General features: G+C 46.9%; 3 protein-coding genes across 3 annotated transcripts; 1 reads left to right on the forward strand and 2 right to left on the reverse strand.

The window, feature by feature from the left end:
* Positions 1-339: 339 nt before the first annotated feature.
* UA08_02866 (Nitrogen regulatory protein areA) lies at positions 340-3,152 on the forward strand (the record flags this gene model as incomplete). Its single annotated transcript, XM_020264955.1, has 3 exons — positions 340-491; positions 780-1,158; positions 1,233-3,152. The coding sequence occupies 3 exons, from the start codon at positions 340-342 to the stop codon at positions 3,150-3,152; spliced, it is 2,451 nt and encodes an 816-aa protein (XP_020122392.1).
* Positions 3,153-9,534: 6,382 nt separating this feature from the next.
* On the reverse strand, positions 9,535-10,768 carry UA08_02867 (hypothetical protein; the record flags this gene model as incomplete). Its single annotated transcript, XM_020264956.1, has 3 exons — positions 9,535-10,106; positions 10,180-10,542; positions 10,591-10,768. The coding sequence occupies 3 exons, from the start codon at positions 10,766-10,768 to the stop codon at positions 9,535-9,537; spliced, it is 1,113 nt and encodes a 370-aa protein (XP_020122393.1).
* Positions 10,769-15,842: 5,074 nt separating this feature from the next.
* On the reverse strand, positions 15,843-16,997 carry UA08_02868 (Pre-rRNA-processing protein ipi1; the record flags this gene model as incomplete). Its single annotated transcript, XM_020264957.1, has 3 exons — positions 15,843-16,753; positions 16,812-16,884; positions 16,950-16,997. 3 exons carry the CDS (start codon positions 16,995-16,997, stop codon positions 15,843-15,845), a joined length of 1,032 nt encoding a protein of 343 aa, XP_020122394.1.
* Positions 16,998-17,504: the final 507 nt, after the last annotated feature.

A 17,504-nucleotide genomic window follows, 5' to 3' on the forward strand; every position in this document is an offset into this window, starting at 1 on the left:
GTGTCTCTGTGTGCCTTCTTATGCTCTCCCCTCCTCGCATGCCGCTGACCTTGGCTGTTGTTTCCCTCCTCCATTTTTCCCTTCCGCCGCCCTTGTCCCTCGTCTAGCCCGCGCGCGGGCTTCCTTTTCTTCTGGACGAGGGGAGCGAATATATATAAAATTTTTTTTGTCCCTTCTTCTTGTTAACCCCCGCCCCCCTCTCACTTCCTTCTGGCACAAACCGCCAAACTGGATTTCCCCATCCAAGACGGCAGCGCCAAAGGGGCGCTGCTGCGCGACTCCGTCTTCCCGGACTGGCAAGATGGCGCCCCTCGCGATGCGGTGGACAGCCCCGACGAAATGCAGCGAAAGGATCCTTTGGCAACGCAGATATGGAAACTGTACTCGCGGACCAAATCGCAATTGCCCAATCAAGAGCGCATGGAGAATCTGACCTGGCGGATGATGGCCATGAGTCTGAAGCGGCAGGAAAGAGAGCGAGCAGAGCATCGGTAAGCTTTTTATATACCAATACATATCGACATTTGTGTCCTTCAAACCCTGTCTGCGAATCGCAGAAAATAATGGTCCAGATGAATGGCACCGCAGCTGCAGCCAGCCTGCAGGACGCTAGCTCGTGCTGTTATCATCGTCGAATCCTGCCTTATCTCTGTCCCCTCTACGCTACCTTCTCTGTCGCTTGTTCCTCGCTTCTCTTGCTTTTCTCTCTCCCCCCTTATTCGCCCCGCGAGTACACACGCATCGGGCCTAAATTTGCTGACCGCACTTGAATATTCCAGTCTTTCCGTCCAGCAGGCGCCTAAGAAGCCCGCTCCTAGTGGAATCGCTCAACTTCGCCAGGCCAGCCTGGGCAATGCCGCCGCGGATTTCATGAACCTCGACGAATTCATTGTGCCTTCCTCGATTGGCTCGCCTGCTGGCATCGAGGAGTCGTCTCCTACTGCTACCGCCGACAACAACAGCAACAGCAACAGCAACAGCAACTCGCAATCGGCCGCTCCCTCGGGCATTCCCATCAAGGGCCGCAAGGACCAGCACCTATCGCACAATCCCCTCGTTCCTGCGTCTTTGCCCCATCCCCCACAGGACCTGCGTCGCAACGACGAGTTTGGTTATGTGCAGCGTCGTGTGCGGAAGACTAGTGTAGACGAACGCAAGGTTAGTATACTCGCTAGCCTCTCTCGTCCCACAGATAGGAGGAGAGATTGATCGGCTAACAACGTCCAATTCAGGCACCCCGCAAGCGACCCGCGGAGTTTTCCCCTCAAGTCATTCCAACGTCCAATCTACTGGGACAGCATAATGACCACGAACTGGACACTGCCATGATGCCAGACTACAGCCTGGACCAGCCGCATTCCGCCTTCCCCTCCAATAATCATACCTCTCCCGGCGTTCCCTTCAATCTCGATACTTTCCACCTCAACGACCATCTCAATGATGACCCGATCCTGACTTCTGCCGGACCCTTCCAGCAGAACTTTGCCTTCTCACCCACCGAGTCGCCCCTGGTGACCTCGGGTCCTTTCAGTCATGTCTATGCCCAGACTCCTCCCATTGGATCGTCGCTGAACTCGACCGATTTCTACTCCCCCCCTCCGTCTGGCTACCAGTCTACGGCCTCAACCCCGCAGCCCACATATGAGGGGGAGCACTCCATGTACTTTGACCAAAACTCTATGGATGCCCGTGTTCAGCGTCGAGTGCCAGTCTATGCCGCACCTCATCGCACGTCCAATCTCACTGCTTCTCTGCAACCTCGATACATGTTTAACGGGAAAAATGACTCTGCCAATAATGCTCCCTCAGCCGCTACCGCCTATAACACAATGAGCGGTCCGCCTTCCAACATCCCGTCCCCCGGCTTCGCTTCAGGTCAACAGCACGTTGATCCGTCGTCCGTCATTGGACACAATGAGTTCTCGGCTCCTCCTTCCCATCACAACCTGAACCTCACAAGCAGCGAGAACATGTTCACATTTGGAGCCGACTCGGACAACGAAGACGAAGAAGGCGCTACTTTCAATGATCACAACCTCGCCATGCAGACCGATTTTCAAGGCATCGATGATATCTCTGCTGACATGTCCACGAGCTTGCAATGGGATGCTCAGATTGCCAGTCACTATGGCTCCATGCCCAACTTTTCAGGCATCAACCACACCAGAATGGGAGATCTCATGGACCAATCTCACGATTGGGAAAGTGGAAGTCTCCCGCACAGCCAGGCCCTCAGCAGCCATGATCTCCGAAGACCAAAACTTGCTCGCGCTATTTCTACCCCAAACACAGATCACCTGGCCATGCAGGGCATGCAGTCGCCAAATACCCCGCCTGAATCGGGATTCAGCAGCGCCGTGCCATCGCGTCCGGTCAGCCCGGGTGGCACAAAGCCAGGTGACCAAGGTGCCCCAACTACCTGCACCAATTGCTTCACCCAGACGACACCTCTCTGGCGACGGAATCCTGAGGGCCAGCCGTTGTGCAATGCTTGTGGTCTTTTCCTGAAGCTACACGGCGTGGTGCGACCTCTTTCGCTCAAGACTGATGTCATCAAGAAGCGCAATCGGGGCGGTGGTAACAACCTCCCTATCGGAGTGTCGTCTGCTCGGTCCAAAAAGAATTCCCGGAAGAACTCCGTACAGCAGACTCCCGTCATCACGCCACCAGGCTCAAGCAAGCAGCAGAGCGCTAATGCTTCTGAATCGCCGCCATCAATCTCAGGCTCTACTGTTTCGGCCACAGGATCAACTGGTGTTGGTGGTTCTGTCAAGAGTGGTGTTGTCCCAATTGCAGCAGCTCCACCGAAAACCACCCCATCAACTGGTGCCCAAGCTAGGGCTGTCCAGGTTGCTCCCAAGCGTCAGCGACGGCTTGACAAGGACTCGATAGGCTCACTCGCCAGCATCCAGGCCAGTCTGTCTCAAGACAGCCCAGAAACAAACGGCAGCGATGATATGAGCATAGATAATATGAACAACAACAACAATAACAAGGCCAGTGCTGGGCCCTCGGCCGGTGCACGATCCAAGAATGTGCCACTAGCACCAGCCATGCCGCCGGCGGCGACGAATCCGGCCCATCACAGTCTGGCTGCGGGATCCGGCCAGACAGCCAGCCAGGAGTGGGAATGGCTGACAATGAGTTTGTAGTATCATCTACTCGAACTTATTTACCCATCTTTTACAACTTCGTTATTTATGATGATGTCGCTCACATCGTTGCCTTTCTTTTCTTTTCTTATGCGGATTCGTTTATAGACATGATGGGCAGTACAGGTGTGAGAACGGACTGATTTTTTATTCTGTTTTGCCTGGAACGGAGTTGTGACTAGATCTGTTCCACAGGCGGGTTACATACACAATATTGTGTTTTGTCTACGGCCAGTTGATTCGGTTATGATGAATCTGATGTTTGCGAGTGCGATGTGGTTTTTGATTTATATTTTTCTGTTCCTTTGTCGTTTGTGCTTATTGCTTGATACAATCGCGTCTGTTCGGTTTGCTCAGCCCTGGTTATGGTTTTCGTTTCTCTTTTCCTTTATGCTTTTTTTTTCTTATTAATGGGCCGAGCAACCGGGCAGAAGTGCGCACTGCTTTTGTTTTATGTCTTTTATTTCTAATATTTTAAGATTGTGAATGAATAATGATGGTGGGCTGGCTTTTTCTCTTCGCCTCTACATCTTTTTTATTTAGGTTATTTGATAACCATGGAATTTGTCGCCATGGTCATAGCTAGCCATAGCCATACGGAAACGAGGACAGCAAACTACGATGCTCTTACATCACTGGACCTGGAGAAACCCTAACCAATCCTTCTTTCCCAACATATCAATCATATCTTACAAGACCCATTCACTAAACAAGTCGAATAACTCCATATCATCCTACATCGAAGCATTCAAAGTATTCATAACAAGCCAAAACCTTCTACCGAAAAGAAAAGAAAAATGGACCCCTCAAGATCAGCGTCCAGAGAATCCTCCCCTTACAGCCGCATGAAAACACGAATGGCCAATGCAATGCAGCCGGGTATAACCACTCCATCCTCATCCTCCCCAAGTCCTCTGCCGCACGATCTAATCTGACGAGGTGCGCATGGTTATAGGAGACTCAAAATCAACCACAGGCCGTCTCCCGCCTGACGAGCGCGAATCCATTCTGCCGATGAGAGAGGATGAGAGCCCGCTTTATGGGAAGAGCCAGAGTACCGAGGGGAATAATGCTGGTGCTGGTAAGAGAGAGAAGGGTAGAGATAGGGGGATGATGCAAGCGGCTGGGGAGACGGTTTCGAAGGCGCTTGGGAGGAAGTAGATGTACGTTATAGAGTCTGGAGCGTTGGATAAGTTTATGATCTGATGGGTAGAGATGTATACCTAGGTATATATATATATATATAATATATATTTACATGGGTCAAGAATCAGAATACATGCAGGTCTCAGTGTAGCATTTATATATGTATGTGCCTGTCGTAGATTTAGGTTGTCAAAGTGGCCTAGATCGTGTGCCACTGGTCTTTTGCTCGGTCCCACGATCATTAGAATCTAGGAAATATTGAAGCATAGATACGATCTTGTCCCCCTGGTCCGCCATACTCGCCGCAATCGTCGATTATCGAAGGAGAAGAATAGAGTAAGAAGACGTTGTAGCCATATTGACTGCTTGACGCCCAATTTCATGAGTGGTCATAATAATATATTGTACTATATATCGGAGTAATATCAACGGGCAGAAACGTTTGCCGATATAGCGCGTAGTAGTAAGATTACTGGAAAACAAGTAGAAACGACAAGGCAGTGGACATCACACGAAAGCTTGTGTGCGCAACAGTCTAATCACAAGCAAGACATAGGCACGAAAATCACATCCATAGAATATGCCGAAAACGAATGCAGAACAAGGTCAAGCTGCCATTAAATGAAATCTGCTTCTCCGTCTGTAACCTAATGTTCACCTATTCCAAGGTGTACCTGCAAGGTTGAATGTAAAGAACTGCGCATCATGTTTTCCCGTAGATATGGAGAGACTGTCCTTTCTGGGATTATCTGCCATCTCCAACTAGTCCTTGGGCTTCGGGTTTTGCGTTTCGTTTGGATAGGTATGTGCTCGGATTGTTTTATCTCCCAGACGAAGATCGGTCATGTATGTATGCACTTTGAATTGCAGCGGCGGTTCGACATGACTGGAGTTGGTGCCTCTTCTCGTCCTGCTAAGAGTATGGCAGGTCATATGTCAATCTTCATAAGCCTAGTTAATGAGTGCCGTGCACTTTTCTTGCATCTCAACAGCCATGAGCCGACGACTTCCTTTGTTCCGACTGAGACGCCGTTGAACGACCCGTTCTGTCTCCTAGTTCCATTTACCGTAGAACCCCCTACTGCATTCGTTGATTGGTGGACTGTTGTCTCTCTAGGATCTTCGCCGAAGGACATCGAGGCATTGGTCCGATGTTTTCCGCGATGTTGGAGGTGTAAAAAGCTTGGTATGATTGGGGAATAAAAAAGAAAACAAGTCATCCTGCTGGCTCCAGGTGTTCTGTATTCGGAATTAACAATGGAATCATCCGGCGCACACGTTGTCAGCGAGAATTGATGTCCCAGCTACCAATCTCTTGTCTTTGAATGCGAGAAGCCTGCATGGGATCTCTACAAAGCTATGTATTTGTGTGCGAAATATTGCCACAAATACTGTTCCCAAAGCAGTTGGAAGCCAGTTAAAAAGCGTCCCAAGAAATGCTACCATCTGATGAGCGCGAGGTGTGCAAAAAAAAAGGGCACCAAATGCAGGAAAAAGTTAAGATTTCTGATCGCGGAATTGTCGCGAGTACAGGATGTCAAAGTGATGCGGGAGAGTATTTTTGGGATAGACGGTCTGTTCCCAGCAAGTGTGGTGTCCGGGATACTCGAGGCTACTTCACTTTCTCTTCGTCGGCATATGATATATCGTGTTGCTCGTTTTGACAGGGAACTGGACGGGGCTTTCCTGAAATATTCCATAAGGGATTCTTCTTCGCGTGGGAGGGAGTAAAGATTTGGCAGAAAGTACGCCAAGTCGTTATTTCGGCACTTCTTTCTGGATGGATGTTCATCTGGTATGGTCCCTTGGCATAAAATGTGATTGCCTATGAGGCCTGACCAAGAGATGGGAGCGTTTGCAACGGCTGTTGGCTGATATTTGCTGCGAACTTTTCTCTTGGTTGATGTCGTATATGGTCGTGCAGGCAACAAAAATAGGCTAATTTCGAATTAGCACTACGTTTGAATGCCAGGTCAATCCATCTGTTGCCGAGTACTGTTCCTGATAGCATGATAGTAGCAGTGCGGTTTCACCGGTTGTGCTCTTTTGTCGATCTAGGGTGGTTTCTTTGACATGGCCAATCGTACATGAAAGATATGGTTCTGAGTGGTAAATCGCTAATACGCTCGGTGATGCTGCTTGGCATCGTCGACTTCGGCCAAGAAGTTAGATCAGTTGAATGTCTCTAGCATTATACAAGTAACTATTGACCAGGTACTTCCTCCTGCTGCAAGAATACTGTTGCCTTTTATATCGAAAGAAAAGCATTTTGGCGCCTCTCTGCAGCTGGCTTTGCGTGGAGAACAACTATTTCCTCGAGGGTATATAGGTATGACACTAATTCGATTTTTGGTCCTGATGGAGAGTACTCGGGCTTTATGTACCATATTGTAGCGTATTCGTCATATACCGAGAAATTTGCCCTGCACTAGTAGAAGCTCGAGAGATAGTTCATGTCGCCCATCATCTTGGGATATGATATATCTCCTGCGACTGTTAGCTATGCTGAGTGCAATTAGATGCGGATGAAACTTGCCTGTTCCCCAGGAAGAGACTGGTTGACTTGCTGAGACACCACAGGATCAGGGCGTCGTTTGATCCATGCCACGACCTGTGCGAGCTCTTGCAGACAAGACTGGTTTAGGTTCAACTGATGACTTGATGCTCCTTGCCTTGCAAGCTTTCTTTTCGGTGTGACTTGTATATATCGACTTCAGACTGCTTTGCGGAAACTAGATTTTGGGTTTGGCAGTTTTCGAAGGCTGAAGGCAAACGAGCTGGATGGGGATGGACATAGGACAGACGCAAGAATAGCCATCCCGCGAGGCATCATGATCGGGACGAAATCTGATGCTGGAATATCGCTCTATTGCTAGTTACTCCCTCATATCTAGAGGATGAGGAAGAACCGTGCCTTGTGCCACTAAATCGATTTGTGGGATGCATCTTTGGCGAGAGTTCGCAGCCTATGTTTGAGCCATGCAACTCTCTTTGCGTCCCACTTTGGGTTCGTATCAGGGTTTCCTCGAGTAGGCTTCACGCTGATTGCGTTGTATTCGTCCAGATCCTTGTTTATATGAGGGTATGGAGTGAGCTTTGCCTCTTTGGCCGAGCGATATACATCGGTCCACGGTGCTTGGTCATTTTGGACAAATGTATCACTCTAAGTGACGGCTGGTCTTACGCTGTAGTTCTTGAATTGGCGAGATAGTCGCGCATTCGTTCGTAGCGTTTCTTCTGCTACGTATCGATAGGCTTCAAAATAATAGAAGCAACTACCTCTGCCTTGTCTTGCGCGTTGAAGACCATTTCGGGCTGTCACGACTGTAACAAATATTCGTAGAAGATATTGCTAACTGGACGTTTCGAAGAGCGGGTTGAAGTAAGAAGCAGGTGTTGAGTGATAAACAATAGTGAAGGATTCGTAGCAGAGGAGATGCGGAGGCCTGAGAAGCGAGATGAGAATGCCCAAGGCATCTGATATCATCACATTTTAAACGATGGTAATGATAGTAAAGTTGATTCTTAGATCTTTGGTCTCCTCGAGACACCGTGTTGCTAGAGGCAGGTTATTCGTGAGACTAATGCTTGCTTCTATCTGAGAATGTCACATACCTGTTGGTCCTTTTCCCCGGTGACCATCAGACAAATGGGGTAATATTGTCACGGTTTGCAACTTGGCTATAAATATCTCATTTCAGCCAGTAAAGCCACAAACGTATTTGCAACGGATTCTCTAGCCTTGGTTGATCGGCTTTGTCACGATCGAGTTTATGACAGCTTCGTGGGCATGATGACAGCTGTCCATGCGAAGCATTTTCCACGTAGTAAAATCGTGAAGCCCTTTTACCCTCAATTTTGATAGTAGACTGGGTTATTCTATGAAAGTTGTAGGAAGCCGGTGTTGAGCTCTTTTGAAGAGCAAGCTTTCGCGAAAGGTCGAAGATGTTCATCTCGAATATGAGCATTCTGGCTTAGTATCTCGCGGGTGGTAAACGGACTTCTAAGGTTCGCTGGTCGCAGACGATCGATCATCAAGTTGATTGATAGTAGATGACCATAACTCTAAAGCCTCATGCAATGGAATGCTCGTCGAGATCTTGATCAACAAGTTGAGCACAAAAAGATATATATATGAGAATGTTGGCATCAAGCCTAGCAGCGTTCACTAGAAAAGAACAGGAAGTAATGGCCATGAAGAGACTGAGCCCTGTTCTTATATAGAAGGCTGCAGACTAGACACCCAGAACAAACGAGAGAAAACTCTGTCTCGGGCGTAATCTTTCTGACTTCTTTGTCCGCGCAAATGTTTCAACAGGGCGATTTGACATAAGCCACCTGTGTAACCATCAACACAGAATATCTGCCATTCAGCTGCCTATTACGTTTGATTCAAACGCTCAACAGTGTGAAACTGTAGGGCAAAAATCCCTCAGCTAGGAGTTGAATAAAGGAAAAAAAAAGGACCTTGGTAGCAGGGATGTTCCCGGTGAGTCAAAAGATAGCCCTAACTTGCTGCCCTAGTTGTGTCACCTATTGCCAGTGAGTGGCAATCAGCCAACGAGAGCTTCAATCGTAATCCGGGCTTTGTGCTTGCGAGCTGCGTTTTATAATCCTTTTGGCCTCATTCTTTTACCGATAATTCACCGAGTGGAAGGTAATTGAAGTAGCGTGTCATCGAAAGGGGAGGTTGGCTGACATGTGACCGACCAAACCCTAACCCTAGTTATAAACCCGTCATTCAGCATCCTCTTGGGGACTTATGACAATGCATTGCTCTGAATGTGCACAGACGGTTGTCCTACAAATCAAAACCAAAAATGGTAAGTAGTAAATATAGTCATGAAAAAAAAAATCCAATGCTCAGCAATTTCAAGGTATCCGTCTATCTATGTATGTGGGTAAAGTAAATAGGAAATCCAATGCTCATCAAGAGAAAAGAATATAAAAAGGAAAGAAAAAAGATATATGCATATATATACTGATGAATAATGAAAAGACGAAGAAGAAAGAAAAGAAAGAAACCCATTTGCGCCCCCCGCTAAATGATTGATATACCCAACTCGAGTAGACCACTCGTTCATTGAATGATCGTGAATATAAATATCAGTGATTGAAGAAAGAAGAGAAAGTAAAATAAATGATATAATGATGAAGATCGGAAGAAGTGGAAGTGATCAAGTCCTAGGCCCTGTTTAAGGGTAGATCGACAAATAGAGAAGAGAAAGATAAATATTTACGGCCCCGTGGTCGGATGTTGACCCATGGGGAACTGATCAGGGGGAGCAGCAAACATCGTTGCATAACTGCCATCACCCATCGGTATGGTGTTCATATTACTCCATGGCTGCCGCGGTGGCGGCGGCTGATGCTGTTGGAATGCAATTGGCGGGCTCGAGTAATTCACTGGAACCTGCATTTGCGATGTCGCGGGACTTTGCAAAGGGGAAATTTGAGAACGTGAGACGGCAGGACTGGTCATGCTTCGTTTCAATTCGGGGGGTATGCTCGATGCAAACCCCGGATGCCCCTGGGGAGGAGGATGAGAATATATATCCGCCTGAGAAGGAATCGTCATGGCGCGTTGCGGTGGTGCAGGCCACAATGTCCCGTCTAGTTGTACTGTATAAGGTGCTGCAGCGGCTGGACCGAGCATTTGTGGATGAGGCGGTGCTCCTCCTGCTGCGAGTATTTGGCCCTGTGGTGTTGTCCACATCATCTGCGCTGGGTTTCCCATTGCGGGATGCTCCCAAGAGGCGTTTGGGTCAATCGTTTGGCTAGGGACAAGTTCTGGGTGAGGAACAGCGTCTGTTTTAACACCAGTTAGTTCCGACATGATTGTGATTGCCCAACCAGGTGATGAAGTAAAAGAAGGGCGTACTATTAGTGGCAGAGAAAGCCCCCATAGGAGCCACCGAAAACCCCGACGGATGAAAAGCTGTCGCAGCCATCTCGGGCGTCGTCGCACTGGTTATCTGGTAATGGTAGATATCGTTGGGGTCTATGGGTCCCCCTGCTGCTCCTCCTGCTCCTCCCAAAACCGCCGAGGGTGGCGATGATGAAGCTATTGAAGGATCGGCGGACGACGTCGGCGTATTTCCGGGCCGCGCTTTGCGATCAGTCGGTGGTTGTTGGTCTACAGGGTAAAACTGGCATTCTTTTCTGAGTCGGATGCAGTTCTCGCAGCGGCCTTCACTGTCGTCTGCTGATACCAGGCATCGGATCTTGCGTCGACGGCAGTGCACTGGGTATCAGTTGGGTACGTTAGAACCGACACCACACATACACTCACTCACGCAAAGCGGAGGATGAAAAATAGACTGACCACATGCGACTGACGTCCGAGAGTATCCAAGCTTATTGCGCTTCTTGTCTGCGCCAGACGCACCTGAGGAATCCATGACCGGACTCGCGTGATTCGGTAACGATAATGGTATTGGGCACACTGTCTCGACCAGCACCGAAGGCATGCCTCCAATCTGCAAAGGGAAGGAAAAAAAAAAAAGAACCAAACCCAACTTCAAGACCGTCTATGAAGTATGCCCATGAAACTCGCGTTGCGTTGATTAAAAATGAATTATGTAGGTTTGTTTGCTGATTTGGGGTTCTGCTCCTTCTTTTCTCGATGGAAAGCAAGTCGATGGCGCTCCGAATTCCCAGATCGAAGGTGTTTTTTGGGGGGGGGGGTGTTTGATCAGTCGATTAAGTCGTCATTAACACAGGAGTATCCTTCTCCTCTTCCTTTTTTGCGCGCAAATCGTCCAAGTCACTTTGTAAATAATAATCAATATGGATTCATTTCTTTCCGATAAGAATATAGCCCGGTCCGATTTGAAGCAATGCGCTAATTTATCCAAGCGATTATTATGTAAATAGATTGCTGTCTCTTTCTTTCTTTGATGACCAGGCGCAAAGGAAACAAAGAATATAATTTAAAAATAAGTAACGTGGAGATGCAAATAAAAACAGACGTAATCCCAAAAGAGGGTCGAAGGGCCAAAAAAAAGAGAGAGAGAGAGAGAAGGTTGAAAGGAACGAAATAGAATCAGGTACGAATGTTTATAATAAAATAGAAAGAAAGAAAGAAAGGGTTTGAAGAAAAGGTGTCAATCGAAAATAGTCGGCCATGTGGTTTTCTTTTTTAAAAATAGGATTTAATTTCTTTTTATTTCTTTTTGTGTTAATTTTTTTTTCCTCCATTGTCTTGGTAAAAATAATACCTATTACATACATAGCAGCGAATTCTCTGGTTGAAGATTGACTGGTTGGGTCTAGTCTGGAAGTATGACTATGCATTGCCTGCAAAGGGACGCGTAGCTAGCTAGTACGAAGGACTTACTTATAAGAGTCGTGGTAGATCTCGAGAAGAAGCAGCCATAGAATACACTTGGTTTGCAGCTAATCGTGGGGTGAAACACTAGGCTAATTTTCAACTGTTCTCTGAGTGTTCCAGATGGAGCTTAATCCCCCCCCCCATTTTTCTCCTATTTCTGTCCTGTTCAGGTTCGCCTTCGCACCTGCGGCCATGCTATATCTACATGTAGTATAGTCAGTCACCACCGCAGAGAAACTCAGGGCTGATTGGGAAGAAAGGTAAATTAGGGGTTCGAGAGGCCAATCAGGCCGTGGTCCATGTCTTGATATCTTCGCCGTACGTAGCATGGATGGAATCTTTGGCCGGAGGGGACGCTTACGGAGTTCTTCTGGTGGGTCAAACAGTAGTGTCGTTGGCACTTGGCTGATAAGTTCTTTCAATGACGGCATTCTGGCGATGGATGGAGTCATGACAGGAATCGTAGATGTAACTTGTTTGGGCATGTCCTACGCAGTTAGGGGACTTGAAGCTTGACGAGGGCAGGACACGAAAGTAATGATTCCTTTACTACCGGTGACCATTCATGGTTGATCAATGAATGATATGTTTAGCTACAGATCAAAGGAATAACCAGATCGTTTGTATAAATAGCACAATTGTAGTTACGCAGATACGTACTATAGAAAACGAGATTTATCCATCGCCCCTTTTCTTTAATTTCGTTTCCTTTTTTTTTTAAGGAAAAGGAAAAAGAAAAACCAGGGCAGAACGTTCTATCGCCCAAGCTGAACTATCATCTAGCGCTAGTTCATTAAGTCATTAGCCAGTAAAAGTAAAAGTATGACTGTGACTTGCATGAGATAGCCGGCTAATAGACATGGACTAGCTGGATTAGTATTAAGCAATCTACATAAATCCCTTGGAACCGAGCAAACCGAGATGGAGTAACATCATACCTGTCTGTCATTGCTACCTATTATCTCCTAGTTCCTGTCTGCCAAATGTCAATTGAGTGAGGATACTGTTGCCAGAATGATCTATTTTGACAGTGGACACTACCTAGACATGTCGACTGGAGACGTCATTCCCGTCTACAGTAGGATTGATTATAGAATATAATCCAGATATGACTTGCATGTCCACGGAGCGAACATACCAAGGAATGAGTGTCCGACCCCTTCCTATATTGGCTTCTTTCTGTGCTCGTCTTCATTTTATTTTGCACTGCCACGAAGTTAATTTACAAACCCCATAGTTTGGGTTGGTTGAGCACCGAAATGCCCTATACTCTGGGTATGGGATGCGGAGCAAGCGGCATCTGATTAGACAGCAAGACTCCACTTTAACACTGTACAGTACTACCAAGATTCATGCTGTATACAGCGTCGACTATATATTCTATCATATAGACTCCAAAGTTATATTCACTGGAATCGAAGGCTGTCGGCATTCGCGCATAGAACGTACGAAGACCGTGATGGCACGATAGATATACCGACAAGGTTTAATTTAAGGGTCAAGGCATACCCACCCTGTCAGCGCCTTAGCCTGCTTCACCATGGTCTAACCCGGACTTCTGACCAGCTTCGTTTCTAGCGGGGTTTTTTCTTTCTCTTTGGGCGATCTGCAACTGCAGTTTCAGGATGCACGTGAGAACTAACTACACGGTCTAGCTGCAGCTACAGCCGCAGACATCGCACATGATCAGAGCATAGCTTGCTTGCATCAATGGATATAATACATATGCTAATAAACATACCACATAACTATGGAATACTCCATGCCATGCGATAGGCGAGATGTCAGGCAGCTTTGTATAAACCACAATAGCCCATTGATTGGGCAGCCATGTGCCCTGTCTCAGCGTCGTCTGTAGGTAATTGACTAGTAACTATTAATTAAAATAACCGATGAATCAGACACCATGGTGGCAATCCAGTCACAATCGAGTTAGTACATTTTTACGCCTCTGAAACTTCTAGCAAAAATCTCGTAATCATGGTATCTACTATAGTACTATCTACTATGCTTCGGCACTTGATTCCAGAAGAGGACTAGAGCGATCGTTCTTTGTTGCTGCCCTTCAATTCAGGCGCTGAAATTGCAGGCTATGTAAGACGAAGTTATGCAAGATGGTCATGTCGTCCAATCTACACAGAGATATATATAGAAGTATATGCAACATGTATATACATTATATTGTATGTGTATGTATAAGATCGTTTAGATGAGACTTGTACACGCCCGAAACAGCAATCGGCCGCCCCACTTCCGCAGCCCTATTGGCCCGCCCGACCCACACGGAGAGAATCCTGAAACACGCCCAAGTCTTGGCGTTTTCTCACGCTAGCCCCGATGGGTGAAACGGCACTAGTCTCCTTTTGTGTGTTTTAGGGCTTTTTCTCCTTTCCTACTTTTGCTTTTTTGTGCCCTTAACTCAGCGTCCAGCCAATCACATTCCCATAACTGGTTCAGCGTCCAGGGATGAGCAGCAGACAAGTTACTCAACCAGGCCGTTTCTCTCAAAACAGTAAGCTGCTCCGGGCCTTCGTTCTAATATTCTGTGCGTTTTGAGTAATACTATATATATATAGAGTACTAGTAACTATTAGTTACTAACCCCCTAGAACCGTAGATGGCACTCTGTTCCGGACTCGGAGACAGCTGAAACTTGCAGCACGCCGTACTGGTTACTGTTACATGGTCATGGTCATGGTCATCGTTATACGGACAACGCCGGCAATCTGAGATCAGGAATTGATGAGGCCCTGTGAATTAAATGCTTTGACGTCATTTCGTGGCATTTCTCTTATGCTCTTGGAGTACCTGGATACAACGTTACTATTCGTAATTTAGCAGCACATCCATCATACACACGAGCCTATACGTTAAAATCATTTGACATGTGTGTCTGAGGGGCTGAAGGATTTAAGACAGGCCACGTCATTGACGTCCCTAGCATAAGTTGTGATTAGAGTTGTCTGGTCACATGTACCTATTATGTGCCCTGCGGCAACTATTTTATCTGACAGTTACCTAGTTATTGGATAAAGTGTATAGGTTGCTCGCAGTTTCCCCCTCCGAGTGCAATGCATATGTGGCGATTACTTTTCGAAGAAGATTTGCAAATGCATTGCAAAAGTATATTCAATGCACGCTGCCTTATGATTTGACTGCTTCATGTTCGTCCTAGTCCAAACTTGGAAACAGCGAATGACTTGCTTACTTGGGTTAGGCCTTGTTGCTGACCGCTAAACCAAGGGGTGTTGATTGGTTGTATCAATATGCCATAGAGTCAGGTCTTCGTATATTGGTATTGGTTACTAGATGGTTGGGTATCAGGAAATGATTGCCTGCGCGATGTATTCCGTGCATCACTCCGAATTGAGGAACTGGGCAGTTAACTGAATTAAACAGGCTTTCTTCTTTGCTATTCAGGCAAGCGATTTGTCTTGTAGGAGCGGTATACACCCACTCTGACTACCTAGGCACCTAGGCGATAAGACAAGTTGTACTTAATACAACAAAATATGAAAATATACATGGATAGATAGCCATGCAATATATGCATCATTATAAAATATCTGCATGATATCCCCTAGGTACGTTTTGAATAGATAGTCATGTCTAGTTTGTGACATCATTGATATCGGTCTCAGTTAAGCATTCTGCTGGGATGCATGCCAAGGTACATGCATCTAGCACCTGACCGAAATGTCATGTACATATCATAAATGACCCATGGATATTGATGTGTTATGATAAACGTACATATACATGAAACACTCCTAGGTCGACCGCCAAGATAAATGGCACGCTGATGGACTTGAGACACCAAGCTATCTATCTCGAGTAAAGCATTTGATATATATAGTTATATCAAAACAAAAACCTGATAATCACGTCGACAAATCTACTGCCGGAAATAGGATCTGGGTCCAATTGATTGATGGACGCTTGGCCAGCAACCGTCTATTCTAGGCATCCAAGATTAAGAGGTTAGGATGACCCCGGGTCAACATGAGACACCGCGTTGGTGACTGTAAGGGTAGGCGCGGCGTGGCATGACCCTAGTGTATGGCGGTTTCATGCCCGACGGTGTTTTAGGATCAACGGAGACAGAGAATGACGTTGCCTATACCCCTGTATCCTGTCGGCAAGAGTAATAATAGCATGCCTGGAGAGTTTGACATGGGCATGTCCTTGCGGATTCCTAAGCATAGCATCTCTCAGACACTCTCCCGAAGCACCTTGAAGACTGCTGCTGAAGCCCGTCCAACCTCACCCCCTTCCTTGCGCGCATTTTCCACCCCGCGTTCAATAGCTTTCCGAAACATATCAGCAAACACGCGCAAGCGATCTTCTCGACTCTCGTACATCTCGCCCTCTGCATCCCGCGGCTGCCCGAATAAATTGAGGTAAGCGTAGGGCGCAGACCTGTCCGGGATCATATTCTGCCGCACCGAGAGATCAATAGGGAAGAACTCTACGCCAACCTCGTAGTCGGCTGCACGCTCGTCACGCATTACGAGATCCTCGTCCTCATCCTGGTCACTGCCAATACCAGCTCGCAGAAACTCAGCCAGAGCCTGAAGCGCTTTCACCATGGGCCGACCTTCACTTCCGGCCTTGCCAAACGAGCTCCGATTCGAAGACCACTTGGCCGACTCCTCCGTATGCCATCCGAGAAGCGACAAGAAACAATTTAACGTCTTGATCCAGCCGCCGGGACACGAAACCACCTCGCTTCCTGCCGCCTGAACAAGCCAACCCAGAACCTCAACTGCTGAGGAACGAATATCCGCTGCTAAATGTGTCATTCCCGCGCGTATATAGGGTAGCAATTGAGCGGCGTGCGTCTCTATATCGGCCGCGGGAAGAGTCTTGAGAAATTTGAGTAGTTGTGCGCGCACGCTGTTACTCGCGTCCAGGAGGAGAGGCACTAGTTTGGGTAGCATCACGCTTACTGGCTGCGGTAGGGCTGAGTCTACGGGTCGAGATGCCACCGAGGTCGTGAGATGGGCGAGCGATTCTTTCCGCTGTGTGTCGGATTTAGACGAGAGTAGTGATAGATGATGGGAGAATTGGGAGGAGGATGTAGGTGCGGTGGTTGATAGTGATTGTTGGTTTAACACGATTGCTGTGCTTGTTAGACTGGAAATAAGCAAGATAACTCTAGAAGAGTGAAAGAGAGGTACCTTTCGATCTGAAGCTTGTATCTGTAAAGTTCGCCGGCTTGGGCTTTGCCTTGCCAACCTTAAGTTTCGCTTTCTAGGAATATTTTCGTCATTATGAGCTATGCCATTTTGAATCAATATATTGTTCGAAAAACAAACCTGAAAGTCTTTCTGCTTCTCCTTCTTTCTTTTCTGGCTCGACCCCATTTTGTCTTGTTCGTCAAGCTTCTTGCGTTTGTCAAATCAAGAAATGGGCAATATGTAAAAACAGAAAACTATGTCTTTTATTCCACGAATGAATCTACAAGAATACAACTGTAGACGTAGAATTGCGGTTTCTTTTGATTGCTGTTAATGTTGATGTTAATGTTGGAGTTGGACTTTTTTTGATGCCAAGATTAGATCCTTATCGCCACGTGATTGAGATGCCGCACACCGCCATTTGTTCTGCCGTCAATATTCTTATTGTCAAGTGTTTATACATTCATCAGTTGCTCTTCAACGATGAGGTAGATATATATCGTTCAATATTTACCGCAGTATAAGAGACGTAGCGTAATTGAAGGCAAGCATCTTAAACAAACGTTTCGACTACATTTTCTCAAAATGGTATATCAACAACAATCCGAGTCAAACAAACACCTCGTCATATGTACAATACAGGAACAAAAACTGTCCTTTCTGCCTCTATCCTCTTCATTTTTCTTCTGTCGA

Source organism: Talaromyces atroroseus (genome assembly GCF_001907595.1).
Source record: "Talaromyces atroroseus strain IBT 11181 chromosome Unknown scaffold_2, whole genome shotgun sequence".
Taxonomy (NCBI): Eukaryota; Fungi; Ascomycota; class Eurotiomycetes; order Eurotiales; family Trichocomaceae; genus Talaromyces; species Talaromyces atroroseus.